The sequence below is a fragment of the Pseudophryne corroboree genome, chromosome 2 (assembly GCF_028390025.1).
Source record: "Pseudophryne corroboree isolate aPseCor3 chromosome 2, aPseCor3.hap2, whole genome shotgun sequence".
Taxonomy (NCBI): Eukaryota; Metazoa; Chordata; class Amphibia; order Anura; family Myobatrachidae; genus Pseudophryne; species Pseudophryne corroboree.
The window spans coordinates 396485598-396501156 of NC_086445.1; the positions used below are offsets into that span (position 1 = coordinate 396485598).

A 15559-nucleotide genomic window follows, 5' to 3' on the forward strand; every position below is an offset into this window, starting at 1 on the left:
GGGATATTTAAGATTTCTTTATTAAAAAATATTGTTATATGGGAAGAGGAATTAGAGAGGTTAAAACATTTAACATTTAAAATATATAATATAAATTATAGATCCTAGAAAATAATTTCCATATAGGTAAATATCTGGATATGCGACGTGTCAGTGTAAAATTAAACAAAAGGAAGCAAGCGTTAAGAAGGAATATATAATGTGTTGAGGGCTATAGGAAGTCAACCAGGGAAGTCCGATGTTAGCAGTGGAACACAGCGCTGACGTATCCTGGAACGCAACCAGGAAGTGATGACCGCTGATACGAGTGGCTCTCAGCAGCGGCATTAGCCGCGGACGGTGCTAAAAGATAGACCCGGTCCGCGGTTGACACGGATTGTAATAGGTAATACTGATACCACTAGACCACCAGGGGTAGATTCTAATAGATCACTGTTACAAAAGAGCGGCACATAGCACATGCGCCAATATAGCAACAGATGAGGCCAGTGTAAAACTGAATAAGAGGCTTGGGGCACAATAAGGAAGTAGGATTTATTAATAGGTGGAACGCAAATGGGTTATTAAACCCGCTTTTAGGTAAATTTGATTATAATAAACTCCTAATTCAACAGAATATTTAAATTTTGTTATAATTAAACCCTAAAAGTATTTAAAAGACAAGGTTATATAAAATAAAAGGAAGTTTAAAGCAAGTATTGGAGGTTCCTAATTAAGTAACAGACAGGAAGTGACATGTGAGTGATAGGGGTAGAAATAGAGGAGTCTGAGCCCTAGACATCCATTGCCAAAAGGACTGCTGAAGTGAAAGGACAGGAGAGAGAGTCCTGGTATAAACTTAGTTCATAACAAAAATATATTTTTTATTGGGCTACACAATTAAATCTGGTTCATTAAACCTATATCACTAATCTAAATTGGTTTAATAATATAACATGGGATGTTATATTTATGTTTTATATAGGTTATTTAACACTAATTAATAGGGGAATCCACAGTCACATTATTATTGAATATAATAAATAGGATGAATGTGCACTAAAGTATAATTAATTGCCATTATCCAATTACATTTTTACTTCTGACCGAATCTACAATAAATACAGACTGGCAAAAAAAGCACATTGTATTCTATTCTCTAATAGTAAGTATATGGGGGATATAGGACACTTAATAAGTTTAAGAAATAAAAAGCACTAAGATTATCTATCTTTTTTAGTTTCAAGTGGATAATTTGGAAAGTCATAAAAACTCTTTTATTAAAATATCTAAGGACATAAGTCGGTCAAGTGAGTATCATTTATTGAGGTAAATTATAATAATTTTAAAATTAATATTTATTAATAAATATTGTATAATAAATAGGAACAACCTAATCGAATCTTGACTTAGAGAAATTAGTCCCTATTGGAATAACCAGTAAGAACAGCCTGTATCAGATAAAAGTAAGTAAAATCATGGGAATGTACCACTGATGGCCTTCAGCTTATCAGTAATTATCAATGTATTAAGTAGGAATAAAGATATGGGGGAAATTTAATATAAACTAAACCCCTAAGTGAAATGGCATGTTAAAACAATACATCGGAGACAGGAACCTTATATAGGATATATAATATATACTTTGTTTTGTTTTTATGAATTAGAAAAAGGTGGTTGATGACAAAAAAAATGGAAATAGCTGGTATTGTCTAACCAAGGAAAAATGTACATATATTCTCTTCTTCTGTATCTTCTTGTCCATTGTTTTCTTCCTTTTTTTGTTCTATATTTTATATACATTTTCTGAGTCCTGTAAAAAAACTATTGGAGTAATGAGTTAAAAAATAAAATAACATACGTTGAATGATATTTGTATTAGCTAATTATTATACAAACCAGAGGACCTGTGTCAAGTATGTGGAAATAAGTATGGGTTATATAAATTAAGAATTTGTGATTGTTGTAATAAGACTTGATTTTTTCCTTTTTTGAGGACACCACTGATGAAGTCAGTAATGACGAAACGCGTTGGATGACATGCAAGTTGCTAGATCTGAAGTTAACAGAATCTTTGGTTCAAAAAAATAGACTGTCACCTAAAAATATTTTGCCAATGTACTATATGGATTGAAAAAACGATTTTAATGTTTTAATGCTTTTAAAACTATGTATTAAATAAATTCATTGAATGGTCTGTGGTTGTATCAGGAAACCATTCATGTTGAGGCTAATCGGTTATTAACAAAGATTATATTCAAAATAAGTGCCCCTGTAGATATTTTCAATATATATATATATATATATATATATATATATATATATCTGTGGAATACATACCTATTCCCGGCGGACAGGATGTCAAATGCCAATGTCCCAACAGACAGACAGACATCAGAATGTCTGCACCAAAGAGTCTCCTTGTGGGCTCGGTGCGGTTGTCACAGGTTGTATTCCCACTCTATGGGTGTCATGGCCACCCACAAGTGGGAATAGCCACTGTGCATCGGGATTACGGCTATCGGCATTGTCGGTTTTCTAATTCCGGTATCCTGACCTATATATTAGCTGTTCTACCATTTCTTTGCATGGGAGTTTCTGATTTTCAAGGATATACTTATAAATGAGTGTTGAAAATTTGTTAAATCTATAGAGATGTACATTTCTGACGTCTTAATGTAAGTAAATATTAATCCATGGTTCCTGGTGTTACCCGATGAGCACCCATAGCAGATGTGGTAAAAAGTGACAGAACCATTTTTGTAGTTTATTCAATTTTACACACTGGAGGTGAAATCCAAATTTTAATCCAATTGTCCATTTTGGCATTATCGTTCACGCAACGCAAGCCAACGCAATGACGTCATTATGTCAACCCCCTTTTAAAATCCTAATTACATCATTTTTCCTATTTCCAAGCTGAAAAATACCCATGTTAAATTTCAGCTTCCTAACATATTGGGAAGTAAGAGAGTCAGTGCGTGAGTGAGAGATTCGGTAGAAAGTGACAGGACCATTTTTGTAGTTTATTAAATTCTACACACTGGAGGTGCAATCCAAATTTTGATCAGATTGTCCGTTTTGGCGTTATTGTTCACGCAACGCTAGCCACGCATCAGTAATGACGTCATTATGTCAACCCCCTTTTCATCCCTTGAGGGGAGGTTTATTAAAATTCTAATTACGTAGTTTTCCTGTTTCTCACCTGAAGAATACCTATGTTTAATTTCAGCTTCATAACATATCGGGAAGTAAGAGAATTAGTGATGAGTCAGTCAGCCAGTCAGTGAGTGAGGGCTTTCAAATTTATATAGCTATATATATACATATACACACACACACACACACACACACACACACACACACACACACACAAACATATATATATATATATATATATATAAAATCCATCCAACAGCCATAACATCAAAACCACCTGCCTTATATTGTCCCCCTCGTGCCGCCAAAACAGCTCTGAGCTATAGAGACGTCTGAAGGTGTCCTGTGGTATCTGGCGACAAGACATTAGCTGCAGACCCTTTAAGTCCTGTAAGTTGTGAGGTGGGCCTCCATTGCTCGGCCTTGTTATTCGAGCACATCCCACAGGTGCTCAATTGGATTGAGGTTTGGGGAATTTGGAGGCCAATTGAACACCTTAAACTCTCTGTCTTGTTACTAAAACCATCCCTGAACAATTTTTGCATTGTGGCAGGGTGCACTATCCTGCTGAAAGAGACCAATGCCATCAGGCAATACCATTGCCATGAAGGGGTGTACTTGGTCTACAGCAATGTTTAGGTAGGTTGTACATGTCAAAGTAACATCCACATGCATGCTAGGAGCCAACGTTTCCCAAGATCATCACACAGATCATCACACTGTCATACCCCATAATGCATCCTGGTGCCATTTCTTCCCTAGGTAAATAACACTCAGTCATCCACATGATGCAAAAGAAAATGTAATTCATCAGACGAGGCCATCTATTTTCACATGGTCCAGTTTGGTCACTTAGGGGTCTTTTCATGAAGCAGTGAAAAGAGTGGAGAAGTGATCCAGTGAAGAAGTTGCCCATGGCAACCAATCAGCTGCTCTGTATTATTTTATAATATGCAAATTATAAATGTTACATCAATGCTGATTGGTCGCAATGGGCAACTTCTCCACTGTCTCACTTCTCCACACTTTTCACTGCTTCATGAATAGACCCCGTAATGTGCCTATAGTAGGTGTTTTCACTAGTGGAAAGGGGTCAACATGAGCACTATGACCGGTCTGCAGATCTGCAGCAAGCTGTGTTCTGAAACTTTTCTTTCATAGCCAGGATTAACTTTTTCAGCAATTGGTGCTACAGTAGCTCTTCTGTGGGACTGGGCCAGACGGGTAGCCTTCACTCCCCATCAATGAGTCTTGGGCCATTTCCTTGTTGCCGGTTCACCGGTTATCCTTCATTGGGCCACTTTTGGTAGGTACTAAACACTGCATACTGGGAACACCCCACAAGACCTTCCCGATTTGGAGATCCTCTGATCCAGTTGTCTAGTTATCACAATTTGTCCCTTGTCAAAGTCGCTCAGATCCTTATGCTTACTCATTTTTTCTGCTTCCAACACATCAACTTTAGAAACGAGTGTGCACCTGCTGCCTAATATATTCCACCCCTTGACAGGTGAAATTGTAACAAGAAAATCATTGTTATTCACTTCACCTGTGATTGGTTTAAGAAAAAAAAAAAAAAAAAATATATATATATATATATATATATATATAGGTATATATATTTTTAAGATTGCACTCTCACATCAAGTATGTCAGATTGGTGCTTAAAACCGCAGTGGAACTGGAATCCAGGCCGATCCAACAGTATCAATGTAAAGTAGGAGAGAGAACTCACCAGAGCTTCTTATGTCATTGTGGTTTTATTTACTTACAACATTTAAAGGTTGATGTTTTGATTACTTAAAATAACCCTTTTCAAGACCACTAGCACCACCATCACAAAGGGGCAGACTCAGTAAGCCGCGAGTTGAGTCATGCAGTCTGTTCACCCTTGGGTAAAGTGCTCTGAGCAATCAATCTGCGAGCTGATGAAGGCAACAGTTACACTTGTTTCTGCTCTTACTCTCCGGAAGGTGCGAGCAGAAATAAGAGTCAACTGCTGCCATGGGGCTTAGGCGCACACTATATCATCAGCAATGTCAGACAACTGTTTAAATACCTTACAGGGTTTGTTCTGCAAGCGCTCTTATTTAGTCAAGTGTACTATTTCTTTATCTCCCAACATGATTACGCAGTTTAATCTTTATATTCAAAATCCACATTGCGTGACGTACCTTTAGCCTCTCTCGCAGACTGTCTCGCTCTGTGGTCATGCGACGGAAATCTGACATAGCTCTGTCACGCTCACTCTCCACACGCCGTAGGATGTTCTGAGTTGTTACACTGGTTTTGGGGGTCTTTGGGGATCGCATGAGCTCTCTTCTAAGATGGGTTATTTCCTGTTGAGCCTAACAAAATATAAAGAAAGTACAATTCAATACATAACCATGACACCTCAAACTAGTATATATATATATCACGAGAAAAACATAGGGTGTGTACTACTTTACACTCTAAGAGACTTACAGGGTCTTTCCAATGAGTATAACACAGCTACGTCACTAGCATTCCAGTCACCAGTATCTTCAGTAATACATTACAGACAGTATTGCTCTTTGGAATGCTTTCTATAGTTTATACATGGCATAATGCATTCCCTACTGTAAGTTACATGGCTATTAGAAGCCACCAATCAATTCTATAACCATATAAAAGTACAAGTATGTGGGATGTTGTCACTGTTCAAGGAGAATACCTGGGCCGACTAACGTGGAGATCTTGGCAGACTGAGGATGATGAGTCGGAAGGACACCAATATTCTGGACAGTAACCCTGGACACCTGGCTGTAAGACTTGTAAAGTACGCCAGCAGGTCTTCTAGCTTATAACAGCCGTCCTTTCTGTAAGGCCAAACACACCTACCAGTACTAGAATGCTGCCAGGACTTACGCCACTGGCAACAGTACGAGCTTACCACCGAGATGACCAAAGCTACCTGTCGATAGGAAAGACGAGGGCAGAAAGAATAGAACTAAAGACTAAAAAAGATGGGTTAGAGTGTGTGGGAAGAGAGTTTGGCACAGAACCTATAAAAACCTAACTCCTCCCCCCTCTAACCCATCCCATCTCCAGCCTGACCGCAGATTACCTCAGTTAACGTTTAGCAAAGCCAGAAGAGGCAGAACAGAATATAACCAATAAACCAGACAAAAAATACGGGAGGGATCGCAGCATCCCCCAGATGGAATCAGAGAAAGAGATTTTACGGTAAGTAAACAAAAATCCCTATTTCTCTTTCATCCATCTGGGGGACGCTGCACACTTAGTGATGGGATTTCCCAAAGCAAGCTAAATAGAGGAGGGAGAAGTAGACGGCATAGCCGTCTGCAAAATCTGACGCCCAACAGAGGCAATCTCCAAACCAAAAGTATAAAAATGGTAAAACTTGGTGAAAGTATGCATGAAAGACCAAGCTGCCGCTCTACACAGCTGCTCAACTGAAACACCACCACGAACAGCCCAGGAGGCTCCAACAGCCCTAATCGAATAAGCCCTCAATGAGTCAGGAACAGGTAATGCCGAAGAAACATAGGCCTGCCAAATAGCAGAAGTAACCCGACGCGCCACCGTGTTTTTAGAAGCCGGCCAGCCACGTTTGGGCGCTTCAACTAAAAAACCAACAAGGTATCCGTATGACGAATAGATTCCGTATGGGACAAATAAATGCGTAAGGCTCAAACAACATCCAATAATGCCAAATGACAATCCTTTCTGGAAGACTCTGAAACAAACGCTGGAAGCACTATGTCCTGATTCATATGGAAAGCCGACACAACTTTTGGTAAGAAGGAAGGCTTCGTACGTAAGACCACTCGATCTTCATGACAAACCAACAAAGGTGGTCTGCAAGAAAGCGCCGCTAACTCTGAAATACGCCTGGCCGAAGCAATGTCCAAAAGAAAAACCACCTTTAGAGTAAGAAAACGTAATTTAACGGTTTCTAGTGCCTCAAACGGAGGCTTCTAGAGAGCCCGAAGTGCCAAATTTAAATCCCAGGGTGGAACCGGAGGAACAAACGGAGGTTGAATCCTGATTACACCTTGAAGGAATGTCTGGACCTCTGGAATGAAAGCCAATCTTTTCTGAAAAGGTACCGACAAAGCCGAAACTTGACCCTTAAGGGAAGACAAACGAAGTCCTTTAGTCAGACAATCCTGAAGGACAACAAACGAAGTAAACGAAAGAGGTGCGGCAACAACCCACACCTTTCACACCAAGCCATACTCTGTGATAAATACGAGAGGTGACTGGTTTCCTAGCCTGAAGCACAGTTTTTACCACTGGTCGAGATAACCCTTTTTCCCTCAAAATGCTGGATTCAAGAACCATGCCTTCAAAGCCAGACGATTCAAATCTTGGTGGTGACAAGGACCTTGTAGAAGTAGATCGGGTCGCAGAAGTAGACGGATCGGTTCCTTGGTCACCAAGCTGTGGAGAAGAGAGTACCACGGATGACAAGACCAGTCCGGCATTACAAGAATTACCGGGAGACCTTCTCTCCGGATGCGTTGAAGTAGGCGCGGTATCAAGGGGAATGGCGGAAACACATTCCCAGTCGAAATTGCCATGGAGCTGTCAAGGCATCGATCAGCGTTGCTTGAGGATCCTGAGTTTGTGAGCCGTACCGAGGCAGCTTTTGGTTGAGACGAGACGCCATGAGGTCAATGTCGGGTGTTTCCCACAGAGACACTAGGGTCAGAAAGACTTCTTGATGAAATTCCCATTTTCCCGGATGTATCACGTGATGGCATAAGAAATCTGCTTTCCAGCTGTCTACACCTGGAATGTGAATTGCGGAGATGGTTGGAATCCACCGTTCCGCCCACTGGAGAATATGGGCGACCTCCTTCATGGCTCTCCAGCTGCGAGTCCCGCCTTATTTAAGTAAGCCACCGCCGTGGCGTTGTCTGATTGAATGCATACGGGATGACCTTTGTCAAAGTCGAAAAATATTACAGAACACGCAGCACGTATAAAATACACACACATGCCTACTGCGCGTGCACTTGTTCCGCCGTGCGTACATATATCCGCAATTTGCGTATGGCCGCTCCCGTGGTCCTGCGCGTGGTGTGGGTATTTACGGAGGAGTTTGTGAACGCATGGAGGGCTATCAAAACATTACATATTTAATCCAAATAGTGCACATTGTACACATAGTCCCCCTGCACCACATCAGCAAGTATCAACAGTTTAAGTGATTCCAGAACAAAGGGATTCACCTTTGCATGATAGGAGGGGACAGACTAAGGTTATAAGGTGGTGTCTGGTATCCAGCTGTAGGGTATTTTAAGGGTAACATTCCGGTGTTGGTTTGAGGAAGATCGCATGTTCCTGTGGATAGTTATGTGCAGAAGCAGAATATAGATATAAACTGTATTTACTGTATATTATGTATGCGGCGGGAATCCAGAGGAGACCACCCACAAGAACAGTTGAGAAAGACATCGCCCACCTTTTCAAATCAACCTATGACCTCTCCTGTACTGTAAAGATGCATCCCTGTGTCCAATGGACAAAGGGATTACAGTATCCATTGTATTGCTTTTGGAAGTATTGAATAAAAAGCCTGTTGCTGCCTGGCCGGACACACAAGACTCTTAACGTTATCTACCTGATAGCGGAGGACCGGACCGGGAGGCGCATGCGAATATTCTCACGTATGTACATTGACTGTAGCCATTTACTCTGTTGTATTGTAGTGCATAATTTGTATTGTTAACCCCCTTTCAGAAATATTACTCTGTGGTGTCGGAACCCAGTGATTAACTACAAATCGGTGTTGTGTCCTCTTTTCCCTGCTAGGGTTTAAAGTGTATTACATTGACTAACTGTATATGGTTTAAAAGTGTATTAATTGGGTGTGTACGCGCTGCGTGTACTTTGTACCCCCAGCGCGGCGTTTGTACGCAGAGTCCGTACATGGTACGGGACTCATTATGCAAATAGCGTAAGAGGTACGTAGAGTGCATGTTAAGTTTAGCGGCCGCAGCGGCTCCATGGTAAAAGTGTGTTTAAAGGTATAGCTTTATGGTTTAAGATAATATCGACATTATCACCTTGGACACTGGTTTGTACCTGAATCAGAGCATACCAATTGCTCTCAACTCCAAAATGTTGATTGGTAACTTTGATTCTTGGCCGTTCCAGAGGCCCTGTAAGAGTTGAGATTGAAACACTGCCCCCCAACCGATTTGGTTAGATTGGGACTGTGAAGCCACCAATGGAGAGACTGACGAGTCTGAACTGACAGCCAACACAATTGCAAATCCAGAAGTGAACCTGTTTGCTTCCAAGAGCCCAGAATCTGAGCCTGAAGGGGCCGAGCATGGAATCTAGCATATGGTACCGCTTCAAAGGTCGCCACCATCTTGCCCAACACTTGCATACATCTGAGAACTGAAACCCTCGGCAATTGTAATAGGGAGCGGACTCTGGATTGCAGATCCCGAAGCTTGTCCTGAGGTAGAAAAACCTTCTGACTTCTCATGTTGAATAGGAGACCTAGAAAGACCATCTCCTGAGAGGGGATCAATGAAGATTTCCGAAAATTCACAATTCACCCGAATGATTGTAGCGTTGCTGTAGTGAGTTGCAGGTGTTGTTGAAGAAGTGCATGTGATGAAGCCGTCAGCAACAAATCGTCCAGGTAAGGAGTAATGTTGACACCCTGACATCTGAGGACAGCCACTACATGACCCAATATTTTTGTAAATATCAGAGGGGCAGTGGATAGACCGAACGGAAGAGCATGAAACTGGAAATGCCAAGGGCCAATTGCGAATCTCAATAGATGTTGATGACCCGACCAAATTGGAACATGGAGTTATGCGTCTTTTATGTATATAGATGCCAAATATTCCTCCGGATCCATGGCAGCGGTTCCATGGCAGCCGGTTCCATGGCAGCGATGATTCCATTTTAAATTTCTAGCCAGAGAGATATGGATTTAGGCATTTTAGATTTAAAATGGGTGGAAATGAACTGTCCGGTTTGTTTACGAGAAAAAGACTTGAGTAAGAGCCGTGACCCCGTTGTAGTTTGGGGACTGAAAGAATGACTCCATTGTGTAAAAGTGTGGAAGTTGCCTGAATCAGTGCTTTTCATCTGGAGGGATCACAAGGGAGAGGAGTGGTGAAAAAGCAGTCTGGGACAGGTTCCTCGAGATCCAAAATGTAACCTCGGGTTGTGACCCCGCTGTCACCCACCGATCCGGATGTGACTGGCGCCAGACTTCCCTGAATTGCAGTAACCGAGCTCCAACCACCAACAATCCCTACGGAGACCTCCCCGTGTCATGCGGTAGGCTTGTCGGCAGGCTTGACTGACAGTTTACGTGGTGCCTGTGATCCTCTACCTCGGAACGCAGCTCTGCGTGGATATCTTGAAAAGGCTCGAAAAGAGTGGAAACCGCCCCTGCCTTAAGTACGAAAGGACCGAAATTTTGCTGATTTCGGCTTCTGAGGCGCAACTGGAAGAAACGGCTCTTGCCACCCGTGGTATTAGAGATAATCTTTGTAAGTTCCGGACCAAAGAGAAATTTTCCCTCAAACAGAGTGGCTGTCAACGTTAGTTTGGAATCAGAGTCAGCATTCCAAACCTGAAGCCAGAGAGAACACCTTGCTGTAACCGCTAGAGCAGATACACATGACTGTAGCGAGGCCGAGTCCAACAAGGCCTCACCAACATAAGTGAGAGCCTCAGAAATTTGTTCAGCTAGCTGAATAGCCTCCGATGGGTCATGAGACTGCATGCCAGATACCACTCAAGCTAGCCATTCGTCTATGGCCTTAAGGACCCAGGCGCCTGCGAGGACTGGACGCAGAGAAATACCCAATAAGGCAAAAATGGATTTAAGAATTGCCTCAATCTCTCTATCCGTTGGATCTTTAACATCACTGATTGTACCGAAGGGATTACTGTAGCCTTCGCCAAATGAGAAATAGGAGCATCCACCCTCGGAACAGTTTCCCAGAATTTTGTATCCTCTTCTGCAAAAGGATATAGAAATCTTAATTTTTTAGGAGCCTGAAAGCGTGAAAGGTTCTTTCAAAATTTCGGCAAAATGAGTATATGAGGGAAAGACAGCTACTTGTCTTTTCTGCTGTTTGAAAAAGGCTGTTGAAGTCTCTGCCTCCATTGTATCTTGAAGCTTAAGAGTTTGACGTATAGGCCTCTATCAATAACCTGACACCTGAACTTATAGACAACTCCTCTTCTTCCCAAGCGGAAGTATCCACTCCACCCATTCAGAATCCAGTTCACCTTCTTCCAGAGGGGTGGCTACCAAATCTAACTCCTCTCCTTGGAAGGTAATAGCGGGCAGCGGATGCTGTTGCTTAGTGGCCGCTGAACTTGATGCAATCACAATTTTGATAATAGACTGTGCTAAGTCTGAAAGACTCTTGCCCATATTTCTTGCCCATGGTGACTTCTCAGCAGATTGACTGAAATCAGTACTTGACTGGGACTGACGCAAATCAGCAATAGCATTGGCCATGTTCCTGGCCCACAGAGGAATAGACTGATCTGTAGACCCACTAGGCTGTTCTACAACAGGTGTCACGGAGAATGCAGTGGCCTATTAAGGAAACAATAAGTAAATAAAAAGATAGTTGCTCTATAGAGAGTTAAGGGGGGTACACACGGAGAGATCCGTGTTTAAAATCTAAGCAATCTGAGATTGCTTAGATTTTAAGCACGGATCTGCCGTGTGTATGCCCCCCAGCGATAGCTATCGCCGGTGCTAGATTGAGCCTGCATGCAGGCTCAATCTAGCGGGTCGCTCACTTCACTGTTGTGTGAAGTGAGCGCCCCCCCCCCTCGCTCAGCACATTGCGCTGTGCTGAGCGGGGGGAGAGATGTGTGCTGAGCGGTCTGTGTTAAGGTCGCTCAGCACATATCTCTCCCGTCAGTACCCTCCTTTAAACTTAGAAAAGATTTCCCTCTAATTATGTGTTGTAATGACGTGTACCCCACCTGTATAAATCACAGAGTGAGTAATAAATGAACCTAGAGCCTAGATTAACTAAACTAACTCCACAACATATGAAACAGTCGTACAACAATACAGGGCACTGTTATACTTTCTATTTGTGCTGCTCCCCGCCTGTACTGAACAGGGTGAGACGCTGGATTCCCTTTGTAAATGAGCTATGCGCAGTATCCCCCGCTGTTTCCCTTCAGGCAGCATTGAGAAGATGGCGTCCGTGGCTCATTCCTGCCCCTAAAGAATGAGGAAGGCGGGCAAGAAGACGCGGCTGGGGGGAAAGTGTAAGGCGGGAAGACGTCATTTTCCTCCTGCGTCCCGTCGCGGATACTGCTCCCCTTCAGGAAACGGACCTCTGCATACATCCCCTTCAGGAAAAGGTCCTCCGCATCCGAACTGAGGGACGCAGCTCCGGTGAAACGAGCGGCAGCAGCGGGACTGAACAGCTCAGTCAGCTCTGAGAAGGTAAAATGACTGCTCCCTGAAGTGAAGTTTGAAAATACACAGGTGCCTTAATACACAGATACAGCATACATAGACTTTAACAATACTTGTAATACTTGTAATAACAGCCCAACACTGCCCAGGCAGGTTGTGGCTGTCCTACCGGGAAATTGCCTCCTCGGATATTAGTACCGCAATCAAGTAAGCCCCAGTGACTAAGTAGTATGGTGACTTCTTTGAGGCTCTGTACAGTGGAAAAGTCCTTAACTAACTAATCCCACTCCTATTATACTTGTCACCTGTAAACAGGGACTAAGTACATTAGAAAATAGGATTTTGATAACCTACAGGTAAATCCTTTTCTCCTAGTCCGTGGAGAATGCTGGGGATGACATCAAGACCATGGGGTATAGACGGGATCCGCAGGAGACATGGGCACTCTAAAGACTTTTCATTGGGTGTGAACTGGCTCCTCCCTCTATGCCCCTCCTCCAGACTTCAGTTGTAGGAACTGTGCCCAGGGAGACTGACATTTCGAGGAAAGGAATTACTTAACTAGTGGTGAGACATTTACCAACTCACACCCTCAACCATGCCGCACACATGGCATTCAACATAACACACGCCAACAGGCATGAACCAAATGCAGCAACATGCTGAAACTAAGATAACACAACTTGTGTAACTGTAATAACTAAACTGCAGATATAAAACGCACTGGGTCGGGCGCCCAGCATCCTCTACGGACTAGTAGAAAAGGATTTACCGGTAGGTTATCAAAATCCTATTTTCTCATACGTCCTAGAGGATGCTGGGGATGACATCAAGACCATGGGGTCTATACCAAAGCTCCAGTACGGGCGGGAGAGTGCGGATGACCCTGCAGCACCGATTGACCAAACTTTAGGTCCTCATCGGCCAAGGTGTCAAACTTGTAGAACTTAGCAAATGTGTTTGACCCTGACCAAGTAGCTGCTCGGCAAAGTTGTAATGCAGAGACCCCCCGGGCAGCCGCCCAGGATGAGCCCACCTTCCTAGTGGAGTGGGCCTTTACCGACGTCGGTAACGGCAATCCAGCCGTATTATGAGCTTGCTGAATCGTATTCCTAATCCAACGTGCAATAGTCTGCTTGGAAGCAGGACAGCCAATCTTGTGAGCATACAGGACAAACAGAGCCTCTGTTTTCCGTATACGAGCCATTCTAGCAACATAGATTTTCAAAGCTCTAACCACATCTAGAAATTTTTAATCAGTGAATGTGTCCGTAACTACTGGCACTACAATAGGTTGGTTTATGTGGAAAGATGAAACCACCTTCGGAAGAAAATGTTGACGAGTTCTCAACTCTGCCCTATCTTCATGGAAGATCAGGTAAGGGCTCTTGTGAGACAAGGCCCCCAATTCAGACACTCGCCGCGCGGATGCCAATGCCAAAACCATCACCACTTTCCAAGTGAGAAACTTCAACTCTATCTTTTGTAGAGGCTCAAACCAATCCGATTGAAGGAACTGCAATACCACGTTAAGGTCCCATGGTGCCACTGGAGGCATGAATGGAGGCTGGATGTGCAGAACCCCTTTCACGAAGGTCTGAACCTCTGGAAGAGAGGCCAATTGTTTTTGGAAGAACACTGACAAGGCCGAAATCTGGACCTTGATTGACCCCAATCGGAGGCCCGCCTCCACACCATCCTGCAATAAATGGAGAAAACATCCTAAGTGAAACTCTTCCATAGGAGCTTTCTTGGATTCACACCAAGACACATATTTTCTCCAAATACGGTGGTAATGTTTCGACGTTACTCCCTTTCTGGCCTGAATAAGGGTGGGGATGACTACCTTGGGAATACCCTTCCTGGCTAGGATACGGCGCTCAACAGCCATGCCATTAAACGTAGCCGCGGTAAGTCTTGGTACACGCATGGCCCCTGCTGCAGCAGGTCCTCTCGAGGAGGAAGAGGCTGAGGATCTTCTATGAGCAACTGCTGAAGATCTGGGTACCAAGTCCTCCTTGGCCAGTCTGGGGCAATGAAGATTGCTTGAACCCTTGTTTTTCTTATGATACTGAGTACTTTTGGGATCAGCGGAAGTGGAGGGAAGACATACACTGACGGAAACACCCTCTGGGTCACCAGTGCATCCACTGCTACTGCTTGAGGGTCTCTCGACCTGGAACAGTATCTCTGAAGCTTCTTGTTGAGACGAGACGCCATCATGTCTATTTGAGGAACTCCCCAAAGACTTGTCACCTCTGCGAAGACTTCTTGGTGGAGGCCCCACTCTCCTGGATGGAGATCGTGTCTGCTGAGGAAGTCTGCTTCCCAGTTGTCTACTCCCGGAATTAATATTGCCGACAGAGTATGTAGATGTTTTTCTGCCCAGCGGAGGATTTTTGTCGCCTCTGCCATTGCCGCTCTGCTTTTCGTTCCGCCCTGCCTGTTTATGTATGCGACTGCTGTTACATTGTCCGCCTGGATCTGCACGCTTTTTGAAGGCCGTTGTAAACGGCTCTTAGTTCCAGAACGTTTATGTGAAGGCAGGCTTCCTGATGTGACCAACGTCCTTGGAAGTTTTCTCCCTGAGAGACTGCTCCCCAGCCTCGGAGACTTGCACCTGTGGTTACCAGGACCCAGTCCTGAATCCCGAACCTGCGTCCCTCTAGCAGGTGAGAGCTGTGCAACCACCACAGGAGTGAAATCCTGGTTCTTGACGACAGGATTATCTTTCTGTGCATGTGTAGGTGTGACCCCGACCACTTGTCCAACAGGTCCCACTGGAATACTCTGGCATGGAACCTACCAAACTGTATGGCCTCATAGGCCGCCACCATCTTCCCCAACAACCGAATGCACTGATGGATCGACACACTTGATGGTTTCAATATCTGTTTTACCGTTTTCTGGATTTCCAGAGCCTTTTCCAGCGGAAGAAATACTCTCTGAACTTCTGTGTCCAGAATCATCCCGAGGAAAGACAACCTTGTCGTC

At 43.6% G+C, this 15559-nt stretch overlaps 1 protein-coding gene across 3 annotated transcripts in view; it reads right to left on the reverse strand.

Annotated features, from left to right (window-relative positions):
* TSGA10 (testis specific 10) overlaps window positions 1–15559 on the reverse strand; it is a 184649-nt gene that overhangs the window by 106670 nt on the left and 62420 nt on the right. For all 3 annotated transcript variants that reach the window (XM_063953349.1, XM_063953351.1, XM_063953350.1), the window contains one exon: window positions 5313–5486. In XM_063953349.1, coding sequence (XP_063809419.1) covers window positions 5313–5486 — 174 coding nt within the window. The remainder of the gene's footprint in view (window positions 1–5312; window positions 5487–15559) is intronic.